Source organism: Caretta caretta, chromosome 21, assembly GCF_965140235.1.
Source record: "Caretta caretta isolate rCarCar2 chromosome 21, rCarCar1.hap1, whole genome shotgun sequence".
Taxonomy (NCBI): Eukaryota; Metazoa; Chordata; order Testudines; family Cheloniidae; genus Caretta; species Caretta caretta.
This window is the reverse complement of record NC_134226.1, coordinates 17,128,877-17,150,987: the sequence shown is the minus strand read 5'-3', so window position 1 is coordinate 17,150,987 and position 22,111 is coordinate 17,128,877. Positions and strand designations below refer to the sequence as shown.

General features: G+C 56.3%; 1 protein-coding gene across 3 annotated transcripts in view; it reads right to left on the bottom strand.

The window, feature by feature from the left end:
* Nucleotides 1-1,285: 1,285 nt before the first annotated feature.
* Nucleotides 1,286-22,111, bottom strand: part of ELAPOR1 (endosome-lysosome associated apoptosis and autophagy regulator 1) — a 108,604-nt gene continuing 87,778 nt past the window's right edge. For all 3 annotated transcript variants that reach the window (XM_048826627.2, XM_048826626.2, XM_048826625.2), the window contains exons 17-22: nt 19,887-19,983; nt 19,408-19,509; nt 17,259-17,385; nt 16,105-16,283; nt 15,166-15,331; nt 1,286-1,550 (exon numbers count right to left, since the gene is read on the bottom strand). In XM_048826627.2, coding sequence (XP_048682584.1) covers nt 1,482-1,550; nt 15,166-15,331; nt 16,105-16,283; nt 17,259-17,385; nt 19,408-19,509; nt 19,887-19,983 — 740 coding nt within the window. In that variant the 3' untranslated portion in view covers nt 1,286-1,481. The remainder of the gene's footprint in view (nt 1,551-15,165; nt 15,332-16,104; nt 16,284-17,258; nt 17,386-19,407; nt 19,510-19,886; nt 19,984-22,111) is intronic.

Here is a 22,111-nt window from a genome sequence, read left to right as displayed (position 1 = left end):
ACCAGGCAGTGAACTCGACAACCTTGACTCTGTTGGGCCTGATTCTGGGCCTAGAGCCCTACAATCCCCAGCTCTTAAAGCAGAACTAACTGGAAACGGATAATCATCAATAACCACGCAAAGACTCAGGAACGCTCCGTGCCTTCCTCAGAAACAGGCAAGATTTGTCAGTACAGACACTCGGCCCCAGCTCTCGATTTCGGGCCCCATTGCAGACTGTGCAACGCACTCAGCAGCCCCCTCCATCACAGCTGAGGCAATGCCAAGACTTCTGGCAACCCTGCGTGATGACACTGGGCAGCAGAGAGAACCACGCGTTGTCTAGAGAGCCAGAGGGAACCACGCGTTGTCTAGAGAGCCAGAGGGAACCACGCGTTCTCTAGAGAGCCAGAGAGAACCACGCGTTGTCTAGAGAGCCAGAGGGAACCACGCGTTGTCTAGAGAGCCAGAGGGAACCACGCGTTCTCTAGAGAGCCAGAGAGAACCACGCGTTGTCTAGAGAGCCAGAGGGAACCATGCGTTGTCTAGAGAGCCAGAGGGAACCACACGTTCTCTAGAGAGCCAGAGAGAACCACGCGTTCTCTAGAGAGCCAGAGGGAACCACGCGTTCTCTAGAGAGCCAGAGGGAACCACGCGTTCTCTAGAGAGCCAGAGGGAACCACGCGTTCTGCCTGTGTCCTGCAGCCTCGATAAAGATCCCTTTGCTGCTTACAACAGCCCGGCCCTGTCTCTTTTCTGATAGCGAGACTTGGCTGAACTGAAACCCTGTGTCTGAACATGGCCAAACTTTGAGGTGTTTGGACCCTGACTTCAGAGTGGGCCTTTCTCTATGGGAAGCTGTGATCAGAGGGCCCAGAGTTTGAAAAGGAAAAGAAAGCAACCTGCTTTCTTGTTCTTTCCAAGCCCCTTGCTTCCCTGCCAAAGGGACCCATCAAATCAGCGCTCTCTGGGCACTGCCTGTGTGGTGTAGAGAGAACTCCTGTCTCCAGCGGGTTAATGTTGCTGCTGGCAGGGTCTTGTGCAAATCAGACCTCTGCATTAGTCCCCTGGCCTCTGCTGCAGGCCCACGGTGCGAGCGGGCGAGGCCCTAAGCAGGCTGTGGCTAACAGGCTGGCTCCCAGGCTTGGATGCAGAGGGGAACCTGGTTGATTTCAGGGGTCTTAGAAAAGGGAAAGCACAAACCACTGTGACTGAGTTTGGACACAGTCATTTGGCGAGACATGGACTACGAGGAAACCCAGAGATGTGGGTCAGCCTGTCTGGACACAGGAAACAGGCAAATGTGTCGTTTAAAAACACATCTGTATTTGGCGATTTCTTTTGGAGGGAATGTTAACTTCAGAGTTTGTTTGTTTAAAAAAGCAACAACAGCTCAAGTGAAAAGTGTATCTGATAAGGCCACAAGGAGGTGTCAGGGCGCAGGGTTCACCAGGGGTAGCGGCGAGGTATCCTGCAGCAAAGGCAGGGGGGCTGAGGCTCCCCTAGAGGTCCATGTCTGTGCTGCCCGACGAGGTCTTCAGCGGGACAGAATCGAACCCATCCGACGTCCTCTGGAAACAGGAACAGAGAGTGGCTGTCAATACGCTCTGGTCAGCGCATCTCACCCTGCGCCCAGGAGCGCCTCCCATGGACTTATATGCCCACAGTGCCTAGGAGCCTGCTGCTGAAGCAGGACCCGTGGCGCTAGGCGCTGTACAACACAGAACACAAAGGTAATCCCGGTCCCAATAGCAATCTGGGAAGGGCAGGATGGTTGTGACCACCTGGCACCTGTTTGTGGCCCCCAGGGTTGTGCCCCTAGGTTGAGGGCCCTGGTTTAGATAGAATTTCTCCAATCAGCTGGCAACGGCCCAGACAGCGAGCTAGCTTTAGGAGAACTGCAACGGCCCTGTACGTGAGGCTAGTGTGCCTTTCCCTCCAGCGGCCACCCTGTCTGCTAAAGCACCCTGCAGTCCGCCACTCCAGCTCTGCAGCTGCTTTCCCCACTGCTCTGTGTGATCCCGCCTCAGCCTCGGGGGGCACCAGGAGACTGCGGGTTCCAACCCTGCCTTTGTGAGCGGAGCTGCGCAGGTGGAAATAAGCAACACCTCCCACACCCTCGGGACTGGCCCCACTGGACAGAGGGGCAAGCTGGGCCCTCCCCGCATGTCACTGCATTGTGTCTAGATGCGCTGACGCCCCAGGGCCTGATCCCTGCAGCCTGGGCTGCCCATGGAGACTCAGCCGGACACAGTCAGGAGGGGCGCCAGGGAAGGAGCAGCAGCTCCACGAAGCAGCACGGACTCCAGGCCTGGACTGTTCTGGGCTCATTTCCAGAGGTGCTGAGTGTCCACAGCTCCAGCTGCAGCCCAGGGAGCTGCCGGGCTCAGCGCCGACCGTCAGACCCTCTATCCGCCAGCAGGGGAGTTGCAAGCCGGGGCTGCCTCCGAACAAATGGGGGGAGACTGGTGGGTTCAGGCCCTAGGAGCTTCTGCCTCCCCTCCCCCACTCCAAAGATTCATTGATCCTCCCTGCTGCCCCGCCACCCTGCTCTCCACTCTCCCTCCAGCCCCAGCACACGCCGCACCCTTCCCTCGGCTCACCACAGGATGAGACGGGTGAGCTGAAGGGCCAAGGGAGAAGCATCCCACACCCACAGTGAGACTCCTCTGGGCCGGCCTCCATCCCTCCTGCCCAGGGTCCCAGAGGAGCCTCATCCCCCAGCTGGGGTGAGCCGGAGGGGCAGCACATGGCAGGTGGGAGGATGGCAGCAGACGCAGGGTGTGGAGCCTCTGAGCACTGCTGAATGGACACACAACCGGGGCTGGAGGCGAGCCCCACATTAGCAGCTTACTCCTAGAAATAAATCACCTTCTCTAGCGCCAGCCACCCGAGAGTCCCAAGGAACTAGATCAAATAAGGCCCAGTCTGAGACCTGCCCTGGCTCAGGGGTCGGTCTCATGAGCCCCATTTCAGAGATGGGTAAGCTGAGGCCCAGAGATGGGCAGTGACAGTATGTCTGCTGCAGAGTGGGGAGTCGAGCGCTGGCAGGCCCAGCTCTGGGCCTCACGCTCATTTGTTATCCGGGTTACGGGAGCCTCGAAAGGCCCCAGCCAGGCCTGAAGCCTCGTTGTGCCGGGTGCTGCAGAGCAGGGGACAGGCCCTGCCACGGGAGGGCAAAGAGAGGGGAAGTGACTTGCCCAAGTTCACCCTGCAGCTTAAAACCCAGGTGTCGGGCTCCCCGCTCAGACCCCGAGACCACGCTGCACCCCCAGCAAGCTGGGCTGTTCCCGCACGCAGGGCAAAGCTGATGCCACCTCTCGCCTCTCGTGCCCGGTCTCTCTAACTGGGGGCTGCCTCGTCCTCTTACTTTATTGGCACCAGCCCTACAGACGCGCAGCCGAGAGGGGAAACGCAGGCCGCCTTCCCCGTAACTGCTGTTCTTCGAGGTGTGCTGCGCGTGCCCATCCAACGCGGTGTGCGCATGCCACGTGCACCGTGCCGGGAGGTTTCCCTCAGCGGTGTCCACAGGGGACCGGCTCCGGCGCCCCCCTGGAGCAGCGCACATGCCACGGTAGCTAGGCGCCGCCAGCTCCCCCCACCCTCAGTTCCTTCTTGCCGGAACCCCCGACAGTGGGGAAGGAGGGCGGGTGGTGGAATGGACATGCGCTCGAAGAACACCAGTGACGGAGAAGGTGAGAGCTTGCTCATGTCCATTCAACTTCGGTGACTCCCAAGCAGGACCCCTCAGAGGTGCGTAGGGGTTCACGGATGTGTAGATTGCAACACAGCTCTGCTGAACCCAGCATCGTCCCTGGCCTGCTGAGGGATGGCATAGTGGGCCATGAACGTGTGCACAGAGGACTACGTCGCGGCTCGACAGATGTCCTAGATCGGGAAGTGTGCCAGGAAGGCCGCTGAAGATGCCTGCGCTCTGGTCGAGTGGGCTCTGATGATCGGTGGCAGAGGGACTCCTGCCAACTCGTAGCAGGTCCGAATGCAAGAGGTGATCCCTGTTAGAAATCCTCTGTGTGGACACCAGGGGCCCTTCATCCGATCAGCTGTAGAGATGAAAAGCTGAGTCGACTTACGGAAAGGCTTTGTCCAATCTAGGTAGAAAGCCAGGGTCCTTCTTACGTCTCTTCACTGGTCTTGTGGGGCTTGGGGCGGAAGAGTGGAAGGAAGATATCCTGGCTCATGTGGAAAGCAGACACCATCTGGGGAAGGAAGGCCAGGTGGAGCTGAAGCTGGACTCTCTCCTTATAGAAGACCGTGTATGGTGGTTCTGAGGTCAGGGCTCACAGCTCAGAGACTCGCTGACGTCCCTGCCACCAGGAAAGCTACCTTCCATGATAGGTGAGAGCAGGGAGCACCAGGCCAAAGGATCAAAGGGTGGGCCCGTGAGCCTGGACAGAACCAAGTTGAGATCCCACTGAGTGACCAGGGACCGAACTTGTGGAAAAAGACCGCTGAGGAATCTGACTGTCATGTCATGGGAGACCACCGTCTGCCCCAGTGGGCCGATGACAGGCCAAAATGCACCAGATGCACCCTGATAGAGGAGTGCGCCAGGCCCTGTTTCCTCAAATGAAGCAGGTAGTCCAAGATCGACTGCACTGAAGAATATGAAGGGGAGGTGCCCCGTTCGGCCACTCAGTGGGAGAACCACGTCCACTTTGCCAGGTAGGTCTGTCTAGTTGAAGGCTTTCTACTCTTGGGGAGGATCTGTTGGACCCCCTCTGAACAAGCCTGTTCCTCAGGGTTCAGCCACTCCACATCCACGCCATGAGGAGGAGGGATGTGATGCTGGGGTGCAAGAGTTGGCCATGATCCTGTGACAGCAGGATCTGGTCAGTTTGGCAGGGGCCATGGAGGGATCACTGCCAGTCTTGACAGCAGCAGTGCTGGTGAGGCCATGTCGGGGCGAGCATGATAACCTGCACCTTGTCTGTCCTGATTTTCACTAGGACGTTGCTGGTGAGCGGAATCGGAGGGAACGTACATCAGGCTTCCTGCCTACGGCAGGAGGAAGGCATCTGAGAGGGAGCCCTTGCTTAGACCCCATCTGGAGCAGAACCTGAGCAGTTCTGTCTGGTGGCGATCAAATCCACTGGGGAGTCCTCAGACTCAAATCCAGGAGTCCTCAGACACCTCTGGGGGTCGTGCCGGCTACCTCCAGGTGGAGCACCCACCGGCAGTGAGAGGAGAAGTCCCTGCTTAGATGATCTGCTAACGTGTTCTTGGTACCCAGAAAGTGACACGCTTCTGGTTGCCTTCTATGATGAGATAACTGGCTCTGTGGATATGGGGAAAGCGGTGGATGTGATGTATCTTGACTTTAGCAAAGCTTTTGATACAGTCTCCCACAGTATTCTTGCCAGCAAGTTAAAGTAGTACGGGCTGGATGAATGGATGATAAGGTAGACAGAAAGCTGGCTAGATTGTAGGGCTCAACGGATAGTGATCAACAGCTCAATGTCTAGTTGGCAGCAGGTCTCAAGCAGAGTGCCCCAGGGCTCAGTCCTGGGACCGGTTTTGTTCAACATCTTTATTAATGATCTGGATGATGGGATGAATTGCACCTTCAGCAAGTTCGCAGATGACACTAAGATGCGGGGAGAGGTAGATACACTGGAGGGTAGGGATAGGGTCCAGAGTGACCTTGTCAAATTGGAGGATTGGGCCAAAAGAAATCTGATGAGGTTCAACAAGGACAAGTGCAGAGTCCTGCACTTAGGACGGAAGAATCCCATGTACCACTATAGGCTGGGGACTGACTGGCTAAGCAGCAGTTCTGCAGAAAAGGACCTAGAGGTTACAGTGGATGAGAAGCTGGATGTGAGTCATATAACGACCCTGCGTTGCATACGGGAAACTGAGGATTTTCTGGACAAAACTCAGGATAGGCTTCTAGGGGCACAAAGCTCTACAGATACAGAGCAGGTTGCTCAGAGGAGCCAAGAGGCCAGTGAAGAAGCTTGGCAACATGTGACCTCCAGAAGAGGTAAGCGGAATGTCCGGGTTCCAGTAACACAGACACAGGTAACTAACCGCTTTCATGTTCTCTCCACAGGTATCGTTGCGGAGAGCGGACCAGATGATATGTCTGGGGCGAGAAAGCAGAAGGAGACTCCGCTGGTTGGAAGGCATGAGATGCGCTGTCCTGAGGTTGGGAGTTCCACGACCACCACTCCCAAGAGGAGAAGGCGGGTGGTGGTGGTCGGGGACTCGCTCCTCCGGGGGACTGAGTCATCTATCTGCCGCCCTGACCGGGAAAACCGAGAAGTCTGCTGCTTGCCGGGGGCTAAGATTCGCGATGTGACGGAGAGACTGCCGAGACTCATCAAGCCCTCGGATCGCTACCCCTTCCTGCTTCTCCACGTGGGCACCAATGATACTGCCAAGAATGACCTTGAGCGGATCACTGCGGACTATGTGGCTCTAGGAAGAAGGATAAAGGAGTTGGAGGTGCAAGTGGTGTTCTCGTCCATCCTCCCCGTGGAAGGAAAAGGCCTAGGTAGGGAGCGTCGAATCGTGGAAGTCAACGAATGGCTACGCAGGTGGTGTCGGAGAGAAGGCTTTGGATTCTTCGACCATGGGATGGTGTTCCAAGAAGGAGTGCTAGGCAGAGACGGGCTCCACTTAACGAAGAGAGGGAAGAGCATCTTCGCGAGCAGGCTGGCTAACCTAGTGAGGAGGGCTTTAAACTAGGTTCACCGGGGGAAGGAGACCAAAGCCCTGAGGTAAGTGGGAAAGCGGGATACCGGGAGGAAGCACAGGCAGGAATGTCTGTGAGGGGAGGGCTCCTGCCTCATACTGAGAATGAGGGGCGATCAGCAGGTTATCTCAAGTGCTTATATACGAATGCACAAAGCCTTGGAAACAAGCAGGGAGAACTGGAGGTCCTGGTGATGTCAAGGAATTATGATGTGATTGGAATAACAGAGACTTGGTGGGATAACTCACATGACTGGAGTACTGTCATGGATGGTTATAAACTGTTCAGGAAGGACAGGCAGGGCAGAAAAGGTGGGGGAGTAGCACTGTATGTAAGGGAGCAGTATGACTGCTCAGAGCTCCGGTACGAAACTGCAGAAAAACCTGAGTGTCTCTGGATTAAGTTTAGAAGTGTGTGCAACAAGAGTGATGTAGTGGTGGGAGTCTGCTATAGACCACCAGACCAGGGGGATGAGGTAGATGAGGCTTTCTTCCGGCAGCTCACGGAAGCTACTGGATCACATGCCCTGATTCTCATGGGTGACTTTAATTTTCCTGATATCTGCTGGGAGAGCAATACAGCGGTGCATAGACAATCCAGGAAGTTTTTGGAAAGCGTAGGGGACAATTTCCTGGCGCAAGTGCTCGAGGAGCCAACTAGGGGGGGCGCTTTTCTTGACCTGCTGCTCACAAACCGGGTAGAATTAGTGGGGGAAGCAAAAGTGGATGGGAATCTGGGGGGCAGTGACCATGAGTTGGTTGAGTTCAGGATCCTGACACAGGGAAGAAAGGTAAGCAGCACGATACGGACCCTGGACTTCAGGAAAGCAGACTTCGACTCCCTCAGGGAACGGATGGCCAGGATCCCCTGGGGGACTAACTTGAAGGGGAAAGGAGTCCAGGAGAGCTGGCTGTATTTCAAGGAATCCCTGTTGAGGTTACAGGGACAAACCATCCCGATGAGTCGAAAGAATAGTAAATATGGCAGGCGACCAGCTTGGCTTAATGGTGAAATCTTAGCGGATCTTAAACATAAAAAAGAAGCTTACAAGAAGTGGAAGGTTGGACATATGACCAGGGAAGAGTATAAAAATATTGCTAGGGCATGTAGGAATGTTATCAGGAGGGCCAAATCGCACCTGGAGCTGCAGCTAGCCAGAGATGTCAAGAGTAACAAGAAGGGTTTCTTCAGGTATGTTGGCAACAAGAAGAAAGCCAAGGAATGTGTGGGCCCCTTACTGAATGAGGGAGGCAAACTAGTGACAGAGGATGTGGAAAAAGCTAATGTACTCAATGCTTTTTTTGCCTCTGTTTTCACTAACAAGGTCAGCTCCCAGACTGCTACGCTGGGCATCACAAAATGGGGAAGAGATGGCCAGCCCTCTGTGGAGATAGAGGTGGTTAGGGACTTTTTAGAAAAGCTGGACGTGCACAAGTCCATGGGGCCGGACGAGTTGCATCCGAGAGTGCTGAAGGAACTGGCGGCTGTGATTGCAGAGCCATTGGCCATTATCTTTGAAAACTCGTGGCGAACCGGGGAAGTCCCGGATGACTGGAAAAAGGCTAATGTAGTGCCAATCTTTAAAAAAGGGAAGAAGGAGGATCCTGGGAACTACAGGCCAGTCAGCCTCACTTCAGTCCCTGGAAAAATCATGGAGCAGGTCCTCAAAGAATCAATCCTGAAGCACTTACATGAGAGGAAAGTGATCAGGAACAGCCAGCATGGATTCACCAAGGGAAGGTCATGCCTGACTAATCTAATCGCCTTTTATGATGAGATTACTGGTTCTGTGGATGAAGGGAAAGCAGTGGATGTATTGTTTCTTGACTTTAGCAAAGCTTTTGACACGGTCTCCCACAGTATTCTTGTCAGCAAGTTAAGGAAGTATGGGCTGGATGAATGCACTACAAGGTGGGTAGAAAGCTGGCTAGATTGTCGGGCTCAACGGGTAGTGATCAATGGCTCCATGTCTAGTTGGCAGCCGGTATCAAGTGGTGTGCCCCAAGGGTCGGTCCTGGGGCCGGTTTTGTTCAATATCTTCATAAATGATCTGGAGGATGGTGTGGATTGCACTCTCAGCAAATTTGCGGATGATACTAAACTGGGAGGAGTGGTAGATACGCTGGAGGGGAGGGATAGGATACAGAAGGACCTAGACAAATTGGAGGATTGGGCCAAAAGAAATCTGATGAGGTTCAATAAGGATAAGTGCAGGGTCCTGCACTTAGGACGGAAGAACCCAATGCACAGCTACAGACTAGGGACCGAATGTCTAGGCAGCAGTTCTGCGGAAAAGGACCTAGGGGTGACAGTGGACGAGAAGCTGGATATGAGTCAGCAGTGTGCCCTTGTTGCCAAGAAGGCCAATGGCATTTTGGGATGTATAAGTAGGGGCATAGCGAGCAGATCGAGGGACGTGATCGTTCCCCTCTATTCGACATTGGTGAGGCCTCATCTGGAGTACTGTGTCCAGTTTTGGGCCCCACACTTCAAGAAGGATGTGGATAAATTGGAGAGAGTCCAGCGAAGGGCAACAAAAATGATTAGGGGTCTGGAACATATGAGTTATGAGGAGAGGCTGAGGGAGCTGGGATTGTTTAGCCTGCAGAAGAGAAGAATGAGGGGGGATTTGATAGCTGTTTTCAACTACCTGAAAGGGGGTTCCAAAGAGGATGGCTCTAGACTGTTCTCAATGGTATCAGATGACAGAACGAGGAGTAATGGTCTCAAGTTACAGTGGGGGAGGTTTAGATTGGATATTAGGAAAAACTTTTTCACTAAGAGGGTAGTGAAACACTGGAATGCGTTACCTAGGGAGGTGGTAGAATCTCCTTCCTTAGAGGTTTTTAAGGTCAGGCTTGACAAAGCCCTGGCTGGGATGATTTAACTGGGAATTGGTCCTGCTTTGAGCAGGGGGTTGGACTAGATGACCTTCTGGGGTCCCTTCCAACCCTTATATTCTATGATTCTATGAGTCAGCAGTGTGCCCTTGTTGCCTAGAAGGCCAACGGCATACTGGGCGGCATTAGTTGGAGCATTGCTAGCAGATCAAGGGAAGTGATCACTCCCCTCTATTCAGGACTGGTGAGGCCACATCTGGAGTACTGTGTCCAGTTTTGGTCCCCCCACTACAGAAGGGATGTGGACAAATTGGAGAGAGTCCAGCAGAGGGCAACAAAAATGATTAGGGGGCTGGGGCACATGACTTACGAAGAGAGGCTGAGGGAACTGGGCTTATTTAGTCTGCAGAAGCGAAGAGTGAGGGGGGATTTGATAGCAGCCTTCAACTACCTAAAGGTGGGGGGATTCCAAAGAGGATGGAGCTCAGCTGTTCTCAGTGGTAGCAGATGACAGAACAAGGAGCAATGGTCTCAAGGTGCAGTGGGGGTAGGTCTAGTTTGGATATTAGGAAACACTACTTCACTAGGAGGGTGGTGAAGCACTGGAATGGGTTCCCTAGGGAGGTGGTGGAATCTTCTTCCTTAGAGGTTTTTAAGGCTCGGCTTGAAAAAGCCTTGGCTGGGATGATTTAGTTGGTGTTGGTCGTGCTTTGAGCAGGGGATTGGACTAGATGACCTCCTGAGGTCTCTTCCAACCCTAATCTTCTATGATTCTAGATGGATTCCATGGTCGATGCAGAAGTCCCAGAGACGGAGTGCCTCTTGGCAGAGGATCGCGCTCCCACTTGTCTGTTGATGTAGAACATCGAGGCTGTGTTGTCCGTCAAGACACTGACCACTCTACCCAATGGGTGAGGTAGGAAGACCACGCATGCTCTGTGCACCGCCCCGAGGTCTTTGACATTTATGTGGAGCGTCATTTCCGCTGGGGACCAGGTACCCTGGGTCTGGAGAGTGCCGAGATGCACCCCCAGCAGTGGTCCGAGGTGTCCGAAACCAACTCGACTGCGTGAGGAGTGCTGACTCTCGTGAGAAGGGTCCCTGAAGAGGGGCGGGGAGGGGAGGTGGGAAGGAGGGGTAGAAAGCAACTGAAGGGTGTAACCCCGCACCACCATACTGAGGATCCATCAGTCTGATGCTATAGATGCCATCGCAGGGAGGAAAGGAGAAAGGCAGTTGGCAAAAATAAGGGAGGGAGGATTCTGGGAACAGTCCAGTATGTCTGAAGCACTTAGAGGCACTTAGAGGAGAGGAAGCACTTAGAGGAGAGGAAAGTGATCAGGAACAGTCAGCATGGATTCACCAAGGGCAAGTCATGCCTGACTAACCTAATTGCCTTCTATGACAAGATAACTGGCTTGTGGACAAGGGGAAAGCAGTGGAAATGTTATTCCTGGACTTTAGCAAAGCTTTTGACACAGTCTCCCACAGTATTCTTGCCAGCAAGTTAAAGAAGTATGGGCTGGATGAATGGACTATAAGGTGGATAGAAAGCTGGCTAGATTGTCGGGCTCAACGGGTAGTGATCAATGGCTCCATGTCTAGTTGGCAGCCGGTATCTAGCGGAGTGCCCCAAGGCTCCATCCTGGGGCCGGTTTTGTTCAATATCTTCATTAATGATCTGGAGGATGGTGTGGATTGCACCCTCAGCAAGTTTGCAGATGACACTAAACTGGGAGGAGAGGTAGATACGCTGGAGGGTAGGGATAGGATACAGGGGGATCTAGACAATTTAGAGGATTGTGCCAAAATAAATCTGATGAGGTTCAACAAGGACAAGTGCAGAGTCCTGCACTTAGGACGGAAGAATCCCATGCACCGCGACAGACTAGGGACCGAATGGCTAGGCAGCAGTTCTGCAGAAAAGGACGTAGGGGTTACAGTGGACGAGAAGCTGGATATGAGTCAACAGTGTGCCCTTGTTGCCAAGAAGGCTAACGGCATTTTGGGATGTATAAGTAGGGGCATTGCCAGCAGATCGAGGGACATGATCGTTCCCCTCTATTCGACATTGGTGAGGCCTCATCTGGAGTACTGTGTCCAGTTTTGGGCCCCACACTACAAGAAGGATGTGGAGAAATTGGAGAGAGTCCAGCAAAGGGCAACAAAAATGATGAGGGGACTGGAACACATGAGTTATGAGGAGAGGCTGAGGGAACTGGGGATGTTTAGTCTGCGGAAAATAAGAATGAGGGGGGATTTGATAGCTGCTTTCAATTACCTGAAAGGGGGTTCCAAAGAGGATGGATCTAGACTGTTCTCAGTGGTAGCAGATGACAGAACGAGGAGTAATGGTCTCAAGTTGCAGTGGGGGAGGTTTAGGTTGGATATTAGGAAAAACTTTTTCACTAGGAGGGTGGTGAAACACTGGAATGCGTTACCTAGGGAGGTGGTGGAATCTCCTTCCTTAGGGATTTTTAAGGTCAGGCTTGACAAAGCCCTGGCTGGGATGACTTAGTTGAGGTTGGTCCTGCTTTGAGCAGGGGGTTGGACTAGATGACCTCCTGAGGTCCCTTCCAAACCTGATATTCTATGATTCTATGTCGTCCTCGGGCATACCCTCAAAACAAGCACTTGCCCGTCTGTTTATTGCAGGCTGAGCTTGACTGAGTGGCCTGCAAATATTGTTGGCTAGGACACTGCTGGTAGCCTCTGGATTTCTTACGGGGAGACTCCTGGCGAGGCTTGCTCCCCTGGCCCTGAGGCTGTTGTGGCTTGAACTGCTTGCGGGGAGGACCGGGAACATACATCTGGGGTCCTCATGCCTGAGGCTTCGTGCACTGGAGGAGGGCGGGAGAGAGGGGCAGCTGGTCTCTCCAAGGCTCTGGACACTGAGGGGGCGGCCTGAGAGCACTGGGTGAACCACCAAGGGTTCCATGGGTACCACGGGGCCAGTTTCAGTGCCGACAATGTAGCCAGTACCACCGGTACCTGAGCTTGTCCCACTGTCGGGGAACCTCGCTCCGAACCAGGGCTGGGTCCTGAGCGGTCACTCCCAGGCGACCAGGACAGAGCGGAACGGTGGCTCTGCCCTGACCGATGCTGCCTGGCGTCCGATCTGGAGTGGGGTCTTGGGCACCGGTGGCGTTCAACGGATCCGCGAGGGCCTAAAGCTGGCGATCTGCATCTCGCACTTGACGAATGGTACCGGGATGAGGAGCTGGATTGGAAGTTGGAACGGGCCCGGTGCCGGGAAGTGCCCACCCGCGGTGATGCCCTCCTAGGGGATCGGTGACAGTCTGAGGAATGGTAGAGTTGATCCCTGGAGCGGTACCATGGTCTTGCAGATACTGGGTGTCAGGACCTGTACTCCTGCTGGGGGGAACATGCCTCCAGAGGTCTGCGCCTGGTCGCTGGCGAGCTGTGCCGCGAGCCTCGCTGCCTGTGGCCAAGGTCTGGGGACTGAAGGGGGCTGCGCTGCACCTGCCTTTCACAGTCAGAGGCGCCCTGGGTACGGGAGGGTGAGCGCTGGCAGGACGCCCCCCGCGACGGGGAACGGTGCTGCTGAGGTAGGGACCGTGAGAGTCTGAACACGGGTTTACCCCCTGACTGGGGAACTGCAGGAGCCGGTGTGGGCAGCCCCAGGAGGGTCATGATCTCCTGTGCCACCTGCAGGGCCTCCGGCGTGGACAGTACCTGGAGCTGGCAGAGGCCTCTGCCACTATCTGGGGTGGCTGCTGGGGAGGGGGCTGGGGTACGCTGCTCAACCAGAGCTTGGGCCCGAGATCCCGACCGGGGTGAAGAGGTGTCTGGCACAGGACCTTGCTCGCACCCAATCTTATCCTTTCCCTTGTGGGAGGTTGGAAAGTGACCTCGCACCATCTTCTTGGCCGGAGCAATGGATGGGGCCCGGTGCTGGCCCGTGGACGGTCCCAGTGGGGTGCTGCGTACCGAGGTCACGGTAGTCGGAGCGTTGCTCCGGTGCCGGGGTGAGGGCCAACTCCATCAGGAGTGCTCTTAAACGAATATCGTGCTCCTTCTTAGTCCTTGGCTTGAAGGACTTGCAAATTTTGCACTTTTCACTAATGTGCCTTTGCCCAAGCAAGGCAGACTGCTGCTGTATGGATCACTGATGGGCATGGGCCTCTTGCAGCGATCATAGGGCTTAAAGCCTGGGGACTGGGTCATCTAACTATAGCTCTAACTATAGCTAAGGGATTTACTAACACTAACAGAAAACTCTAGACACGATAAAACAAGGATTAACGAGTTCGTACGAACAAGAAAGCAACAGCGCTAGCTGAAGCCTCAACAGTTCCAGCACCGTCACTGGAGGCGAGAAGGAACTGTGGGTATGGGGAGCCGGCGATGCCCATATTCCGCGGCGTGTGCGTGCCACTCCAGGGGGCATCAGAGCCGGTCCCCTATGGACACTGCTGAGGGGGTGTTCGTCCGGCACCCGGTGCATGCAGCGAACACACCCCTGTGTTGAATGGACATGAGCAAGCACTGGAAGTAGTAACAGCCCCATGAACAATGCTGGGGTGGGAAAGCGGGTTCCAGTCCCAGTGATCACGGGCAGCATTCTGGGGGCAGGAGACTCCAGCGACAGATCCGGGACAGACCCAGGGCCCAGCACCGCTGCCTTGAGGTCAGAGCTAGGCCCAGGCCAGGGAAAGTTTATTTGTGGAGTTTATTTGTATTTCAGCACCTTACTGGGGACTGCAAAGTGGTTCATTGTAACCCTGCAGGTAAGAACATTGTAATCCTACGTCAGCAGAGCAGGGGGTGCAGCAGGCGGGGCTGGGGTATTAGCACAGATGAGGGAGAGTGCCACGGCTGTCAGTTTACACCACACAGCTGCTAGGTACTGAGATAGCCTTGGATGCCATGCATCAGGGACCTGAAACCAAGAAGATTCCTGGTGTAACTGCTTCCCCAGTGGCTAGATGGAGAAACTGCTCAGCATGCGAAGACAGCTTCAGATTCTATTTGCAAAGCCCCAGTAGTTGATAGGCACGAAGCAGGGAGACACAGGGGCTGGGACAGGAGGCCCTGCAGGGAAAATCCCAGGACCAGCCAAGCTGGGGAGAGCTTCCTAGAGAGCCAAACTCCAAGATTGAGGTAAGTCTGCACTAGGCCCAGTTCACAGCAGGCCAAGAACTCCCTGATCACACCCGGGGTGGGCGAAGGGTTCCCATCCCTCCTGTCATTTCACTAGAACACTAGGCCCTGTCTGTCCTCCAGCTCTTTGCTCACTGCAACTCTGGGGACAGGCATGCAAGGAGTGTGTGTGAGATCAGTGAATGCTGTGGGGAGTGAGGGGCTCTTGGGAACATTAGCGGTTCCTCCAAATCCCTGCTGGCAAACTGGGTTGGGACAGTGGGGCCCAGAGGTGCTGGTGGCTTGCAAATGGCCTGCATCTAAACTGAGAAAGGAACCCAGGAGTCCGGACTCCAAGACCACATAACCACAAGACCAGCGTCCCCTCTGCCACTCCATCAGCACCCCAGCAGCGTTTCTGCGCATCCTAACAGTCAAAGCAAGTGGGTTCAAAGGCTCACCTCTGATCTGGGGAGCTGGTGACAGCTGCTGCCCCCAGCAATGGCACAGGGGATGGGCACCCACCTTGTAAGTGAAGGACTTTATCTTGCCAAAGAGAGACTTCTTGCTGGTGAATATCAGATCATCTTCCACATCTTCCCCCTCCATAATGGCACAGCTGTCGGCGGCTGGCAGCTCACTGTCCTTGGCAGTTGAGTTCATCACCAGCTTGGAATATTTATACTCCAACCTTCAGGGGAAGGAAGAGCAGAATGGATGGCACGGGCCCTTTGTGTGGGCACCTCAGAGCTATACACAAAAGGATCTGTGTAGTGTAAGGCCCTGGTTTTCAGAGGGTGTGGGGTGGTAAAACCATCAAAAGATCTGGGGTGCAGTAAAAATGGGGGATGCAGACACTGATCTCCCTGGGACAGGTGGGCTGCCCCTCTCTGCAGCTCTGGGAGCGGTGGCTCCTGGCAGCCCTTGCCTGCAGCTCCCTGGGGGCATCCCGCTGAGGTTTGTGCAAGCGGGTGGGACGTGCTGTATTCTCCAGGGTGCGGAGGCCAGGCAGCCACTTGAGCTGGTAGGTTGAGGCATCGGGAGGTGGCAGCAGCCGAGCCCGGGATCCAGCAGCAGGGAGCGAGCTGTGAGGGAGTGATTGTGTGGGCTCAGTGGGGGGAGGTGTCCAGAGAGATCTGTATCCAGCCCGCAGCAAGCGGGTCTGTCCCTGGCAGGGCCCCATGTCCAGCAGACCGACCTAGGTATCGAACCGTGTGATCTCTCTGGAGACTGCGATGAAGAGGTAGTTCCTGTGCTAGGCTCTACAGGGCGCAGTGTTCCTCTCCCGGCTACCGGCTGAGCAGCCACCTGGAGCCATCCGCTCCTCCCAGCTGGGAGCCGACTGGATGGGACACCCCAGAGAAGGTGGTGCTGGCCAGCAGGGGACACTCCTCCCTGGGAGTCAGGACGAACCCCAGGGGAAGAGCCGGGCAGCAGCCCTCTAACAGGGTGGCAGCTACTCACTTTTGGTTTTTCTTCCAGAAGTAGCAGGTCATGCCAGTCAGCAGGATGGCCGCGCAGGTCCCGGCCGAGATCCCCACCCTGAGCCAGAAATCCATGGCTTTGCAGATGCTGACCTTCTGCTCTGGGAGGGGGACGCCGTCTGCACAGAGCTTCGGCTCCCGCCACACGTACGTGGTTCTCTGCAGGGGGCAAACAGCCATGCCCCCCCCTTCAGTCCCACACAACGTCCCAGGAGCGTGGGGGTGAAGCCAGGCCCCCGGAGCAGCACTCCACCTGGGCAGCACCATGCCGAAGGGAGTCTGCTCCTGCTGGGGCAGCCCTGGCAGGACCACACCCAGTAGCTCTGGGCTTGCTGTGCACTCCCTTCAGGCCCTGCCGGACCATTGCCCACCACCTCGACAGCTCCCGATTCACCCTGACCTCCACTTGGAGACAAGGACTGGGTAGGGCACTGATTCCCAGGGACTTGTGGGAATTTCCCATGGAAGTGGGGGAGTCTGGCCTCTGCCATAGGCGCCAACTTCTCCTGGCACCGGTGGGTGCTTGCCCCCGGCCCTGCCCCGTCCCCATTCCAACCCCTTGCCCGCCCCAATTCTGCCTCCTCCCTGCCCCTATTGGACTCCTTCCCCAAATCCATGCCCCAGCCCCGCCTCCTCCCCTGAGTGTGCCACGTTCCCACTCCTCCCCCCTCGCTCCCACAGCTGTTTCGCGGCAGCAAGCCCTGGGAAGAGAAGCAGGGAAGGTGCACTCAGGGGAGGAGGCGGAGGCGAGCTGCAGGGGGGAGCTGCTGGTGGGTGCAGAGCACCCATCAATTTTTCCCTGTGGGTGCTCCAGCCCTGGAGCACCCATGGAGTCGGTGCCTATGGCCTCTGCTACAAACCCTCTAGGCTCTCTGAAGACCAGCTGGGCTCTCCTACAATGCTTTAGGGCACTGGGGACTAAGAATCCTGCAGCACCATCACTGCAATGCTGCGTGCAGCTAGTGTAACGCAGGGCACGGCTGCTGCCGGGAACAGCACGGCAAGGGTGGGCCCCCTGCATTGCTGGTGCAAGCCCATCAGCTCGCTTATCAACCGCTCGCTTCTCCCGCCAGCTGGACGCACCCCTCCCCGCCCCAGCCCATGGAGACGCAGCTCCATCGTGTGAGAGCTCACCTGGATCCCGCTGAGGCAGGCGCTGACGATGGCGTGGTAATCGTAGGCGGAACAGAGGGGGCAGGCTGCGGAGGTCTCCCACAGGAAGTGGAACGTGCAACCATCACATGTCCCATCGGGGCATTTACTGTCAGGAGGAATGAGGAGGATCCTGAGCCGCCAGCCCCAGTCACTGCCTGCAGCACCGTGTGACCAGGCAGGGCTGCAAGCGAGCTGCAGCGTGACCCCGGGCACAACGTGCTTAGTGTCCAAGCCCTGGGGCCTGGCTGGCAGATGGTGCACCATCTGGCTTGGCACCTCCCCAGCAATGCAGATCCTGCTGGCCGCTTTCCACCACCAATCACACCCTGGCGGCGCACCAGACTAGCCAGGCCACAAGGGATCATCACTAATAGGATGTGACGCAGGAACAACCCTGGCTGGCTCACCCAGGGCTGGGCAGGGCCCAGGGGCGAACGGGAGTGAAGAGCAAAGAGAACTGGCTATAGTCCCTCCTTTGGTCAGCAGCTTGGACGCACTCACCCAGGGAGCTGGCACGCAGGGACACATGCACAGAGGAACACCACAGCACCCCAGGAAGGTGGCAGAGCCATGGGGGAAGCTCCCTACTGCGACAGCAGATTGGGACAGGCTGGGCCATGTTCTGCAAACCTGGCTCTAGTTTAGTTACAGAACCTGGCACAGAAACAGCCTCCCAAATCCTTGTGCACATTCAGACAGCCCGGGAACCAAGTGTGGCCACTGAGTTGGGCTGACTCTGTTTCTCAGTGCCCAGGCACAGAGGTGCCAGGTGCCCACACCTTCAGTGGATGACAATGGGAAACGTGCTCAGGACTTCTGAGCAACAGGCCTGAGTGGGGGAGGGATAGCTCAGTGGTTTAAGCATTGGCTTGAGGAGACCATTTGGGATCTGGGGCAAAGATTGGGGATTGGTCCTGCTTTGAGCAGGGGTTTGGACTAGATGACCTCCTCAGGTCCCTTCCAACCCTGGTATTCTATGATTCTATGAATTTGGCCACCCAAACTCAGCAGCCATTTGTGAAAATGCAGCTGTTTCTATGCGCGGCAAGATCCCAGAGTGGTGGGTTTGGAGAGGAACTGTGAGCTCTTTGCCCAGCAAGCACCAGGCACTGCCCAAATCCAGGAGCTGGGCTGGAAATGCTGATCTGTTTGTGAACAGCAGGCCTGGATGGCACCAGAGGAGAAGGGGACCTGATGGCGGCTGGGGAAGAGACACAGGTCAGGCCCTGGGGGGAGTGCACAGGGCCCGGCACTGCCCCAGCACAGTCCGGGGGAGCTTGGCTGAGGACTGCAGGAGCAGGGCCAGTTTGGACCCAGGGCAGCCAGCTGGCCTCAGTCTAGGTCACAGATTTGAAAGCAGCCTTCAGGTTGAGCCAGCTGCTGCCCAGGGAAAGAATCTGGCTGTCCTGTGCAGGGTCGGGAGAGCCCCTTCCACACCGTCTGCATCCGCATTCCCAGCCTGCCCTTCCCTCCCTTGCCAGGGGGTCCTCCACAAGCAACACCCTGCAGTGGAGGCAGCTGGCATTTGGGCTGGGGATGCTTCGGCAAGGTGCCCTGAAGCTCATTCTCAGCAGGAGGAGAGGGGGAGGCCCAGAGACTGAAACTCCCAGCATGCAACACTCCACCTTGGGCCATGGGGCTGGGCCAGCTGGTTTTCTCAGACATTTTGCACTACTACCGAGACAGGGTCCTCCGCTCTGGGGGCAGCGCTAATGCAGGGAGGGCCCCACGGGCCAGCTCAGCCAGCTCACAGTGGGTCTAGACGCTGCAGGGTGGTTGAAGCAGCAGCACCTTGTCTACACTAGGGCTCCTGTTGTTGCTGCCACGTGTAGGGCTGCACGACCGGGAGCAGTGCTGCTGGGGGCTTTCAGAAGGCTGAAGGCAGCTGGCGCCATAGCGTGCCTACCGGACACGGCTCTCCACCAGCTGGCAAGCTGCCACCGCAACCTGTTGCTGGGCAAACTATGGGCACAGAACGGATCAACACCCTGTGTTGCAAACAGCCCAGGGTCTGGCATCCTGTCCTGCACATTACTCCTTCTCTGAGCTGTTCTGCCTTGTACTGAGCCAGCGAGCCTGTCCAGAGAGGGGCGGGGGCCCCACAGTGCACAGCAGCCCTGGCGCTTACCTTGGCACAGACAGGGCTCCGGAGCCTGTCTTCAGGGGGTCACATCGCAGGCGGATGGCTGTGGCCCGCCCAGAGCTGCAGGACTGGGTCACGTCATTGGACCTGCAGGTTAGACAAATGCACTGCACTTAGCAAGGCCTCTGGTCTAGTGTGAATGCTCAGCATGGCCCAGCACTTCACAAGGCAGGTCCTGTGGGACCTGGCTACGAACCAGGTCACACAGCGGGGGTGGGGAGAAGATCCTTGAGCCTTCTCCCCCCAGCCCCAGGGGACCGTGGCTATGACTGTGGTTCCCTTGCTGTCTGGGGTGGGGAAGGACAGTCCTGGACTGTTCCCTGAGGGCCTGGCAAAGGCTCCGCGTGGAGCTGGCCACAGGCCTCTGCAGCTTGGAGCTGCACTTGGCTATGCCGAGCGATGCAGGTGGCGATGGTGGGCAGGGACTAGGGCGCCTGCCCCCCTGCACTTGAGGCCCCCGTTACCTGTAGAAGAAGATCACATCGGTCAGCCCCGTGTTCTCGGAGGCGAAGTGCTCAGGTAGGGAGGTGATGTTGTCCAGGGTTGTTTCTGTCGTCACCCCTGAAATGACACCCAAGCGGATGAGGGTCCTAGCACAGAGCGGCTCCACTCCCAGCGCTCGCACTGGACCACGGGGAAGCAGGGCGGGCTCCCAGCAACTGCCGAGAGACATGCACAGCGGGCTGGTCCATGCCTGCCTCCCCTGCCCACTCGCCCTAGATCAGCAAGCCACATGGGGCTCCTTATGGCTGGCGTGTGAGCACCAGGAACAGACAATCTGCAGGGGACGCTATGCCCCAGTAAAACCGCCGCAGCCCCCTGCCCGCAGCGATGCCTGTCGGGCTGCAGCATGGTCACAGCACCGGGGGGGCCAGCTGCTCAGAGACAGCAGCAGCCACTGCTTGCTGCCGACTGTGCAGGAGCCTGCCCCTGCCGAGCCCTGTGCACAGGCTGGTGCTGCTGGTGGGGGCTGAGTGCCCCGCTGCCCCTCTCCCCCCATGGGGAGCGCAGAGACGTGCCAGCAGCCAACTGCTTCTGGGAGCAGCGTGGGGCCACAGCATGCAGGCAGCCTGCCTGAGCTCTGCTGCGCCGCCGGCTGGGAGCCACCTGTGGTGAGCTCCTCCCGGCCAGAGCCTGCCCCTCGCACCCCCTCCCGCACCCCAACCCCCTGCCCCAGGTCAGAACCCCCTCCTGCACCCAAACTCCCTCCCAGACCCAGCACCCTAACCCCCTGCCCCAGGTCAGAACCCCCTCCTGCACCCAAACTCCCTCCCAGACCCTGCACCCCAACCCCCTGCCCCAGGTCAGAACCCCCTTCTGCACCCAAACTCCCTCCCAGACCCAGCACCCCAACCCCCTGCTCCAGGTCAGAACCCCCTCCTGCACCCAAAGTCCCTCCCAGACCCTGCACCCCAACCCCCTGCCCCAGGTCAGAACCCCCTCCTGCACCCAAACTCCCTCCCAGACCCAGCACCCCAACCCCCTGCCCCAGGTCAGAACCCCCTCCTGCACCCAAAGTCCCTCCCAGACCCTGCACCCCAACCCCCTGCCCCAGGTCAGAACCCCCTCCTGCACCCCAACATTTTGCGTGTGATGCAGCTCTCGGAATATTTTAGTCAAAGACAAAAACAAAAAAATGTATCTTCTTCTTTGAAAGGTTGCCGACCCCTGCTCTAGAGTCTCTTAAGGTGTGGAGGGATTTCTCAGTTTTCTTGGCAAGCTTGGTTTGATCCCTGGAATGAAAGGTCCTCAAACGTAGTTGGGACTTCCCTCAGAAATCCCAACCGTTGGAGCCAGGAAGCCCTCCTCACGACCACTGCCATGGAGATGGAACAAGTAGCTGTGTCAGCAGCATCCAAAGAAGCCTGTAGGGACGTCTTTGCAAGCAGTTGGCCCTTAGCGACGATTGCCTGAAACTTCTCCTTCTAATCCATTAGAAGATGCTCAGCAAAGGCATCTTAGTATGGCTATACTTTGCCATGAGGGCTTGATAACTGGCGATCCTGCACTGAACATGACTTACAACCAGATAAATCAAGATGCTTAAAATCTTTGCTGCGTGGCGTGGACTTGGGGTGGTGCTGGCTGCCATGTTTGTTCACAGCATCAAGCTCACAGGAGTTCAGGGGGATGTGAAAATAAAAAGTCTGAGTCCTTGGAGGGAACGTTGTGTTTTGTGTTTGCTCTCTTACAGAGGCCGGGCCATGCCATGTTATTTCTGCTGGGTCCACCAAGGCCTCGTGGATGGGTAATGTGACACGGGCAGGCGTGGTGGTGTGCAGGCTGTCAAGTAGTTTATGCTGCGACTCCTTAAGCAGGAGTCCGCCACCCTTTTAATAAGGTACAGTAGGGATAAGGAGGTTTTAGTACCGTTATACAAGGCACTGGTGAGACCTCACCTGGAATACTGTGTGCAGTTCTGGTCTCCCATGTTTAAGAAGGATGAATTCAAACTGGAACAGGTACAGAGAAGGGCTACTAGGATGATCCGAGGAATGGAAAACTTGTCTTATGAAAGGAGACTCAAGGAGCTTGGCTTGTTTAGCCTAACTAAAAGAAGGTTGAGGGGAGATATGATTGCCTCTATAAATATATCAGAGGGATAAATACCGGAGAGGAATTATTTAAGCTCAGTACCAATGTGGACACAAGAACAAATGGATATAAACTGGCCACCAGGAAATTTAGA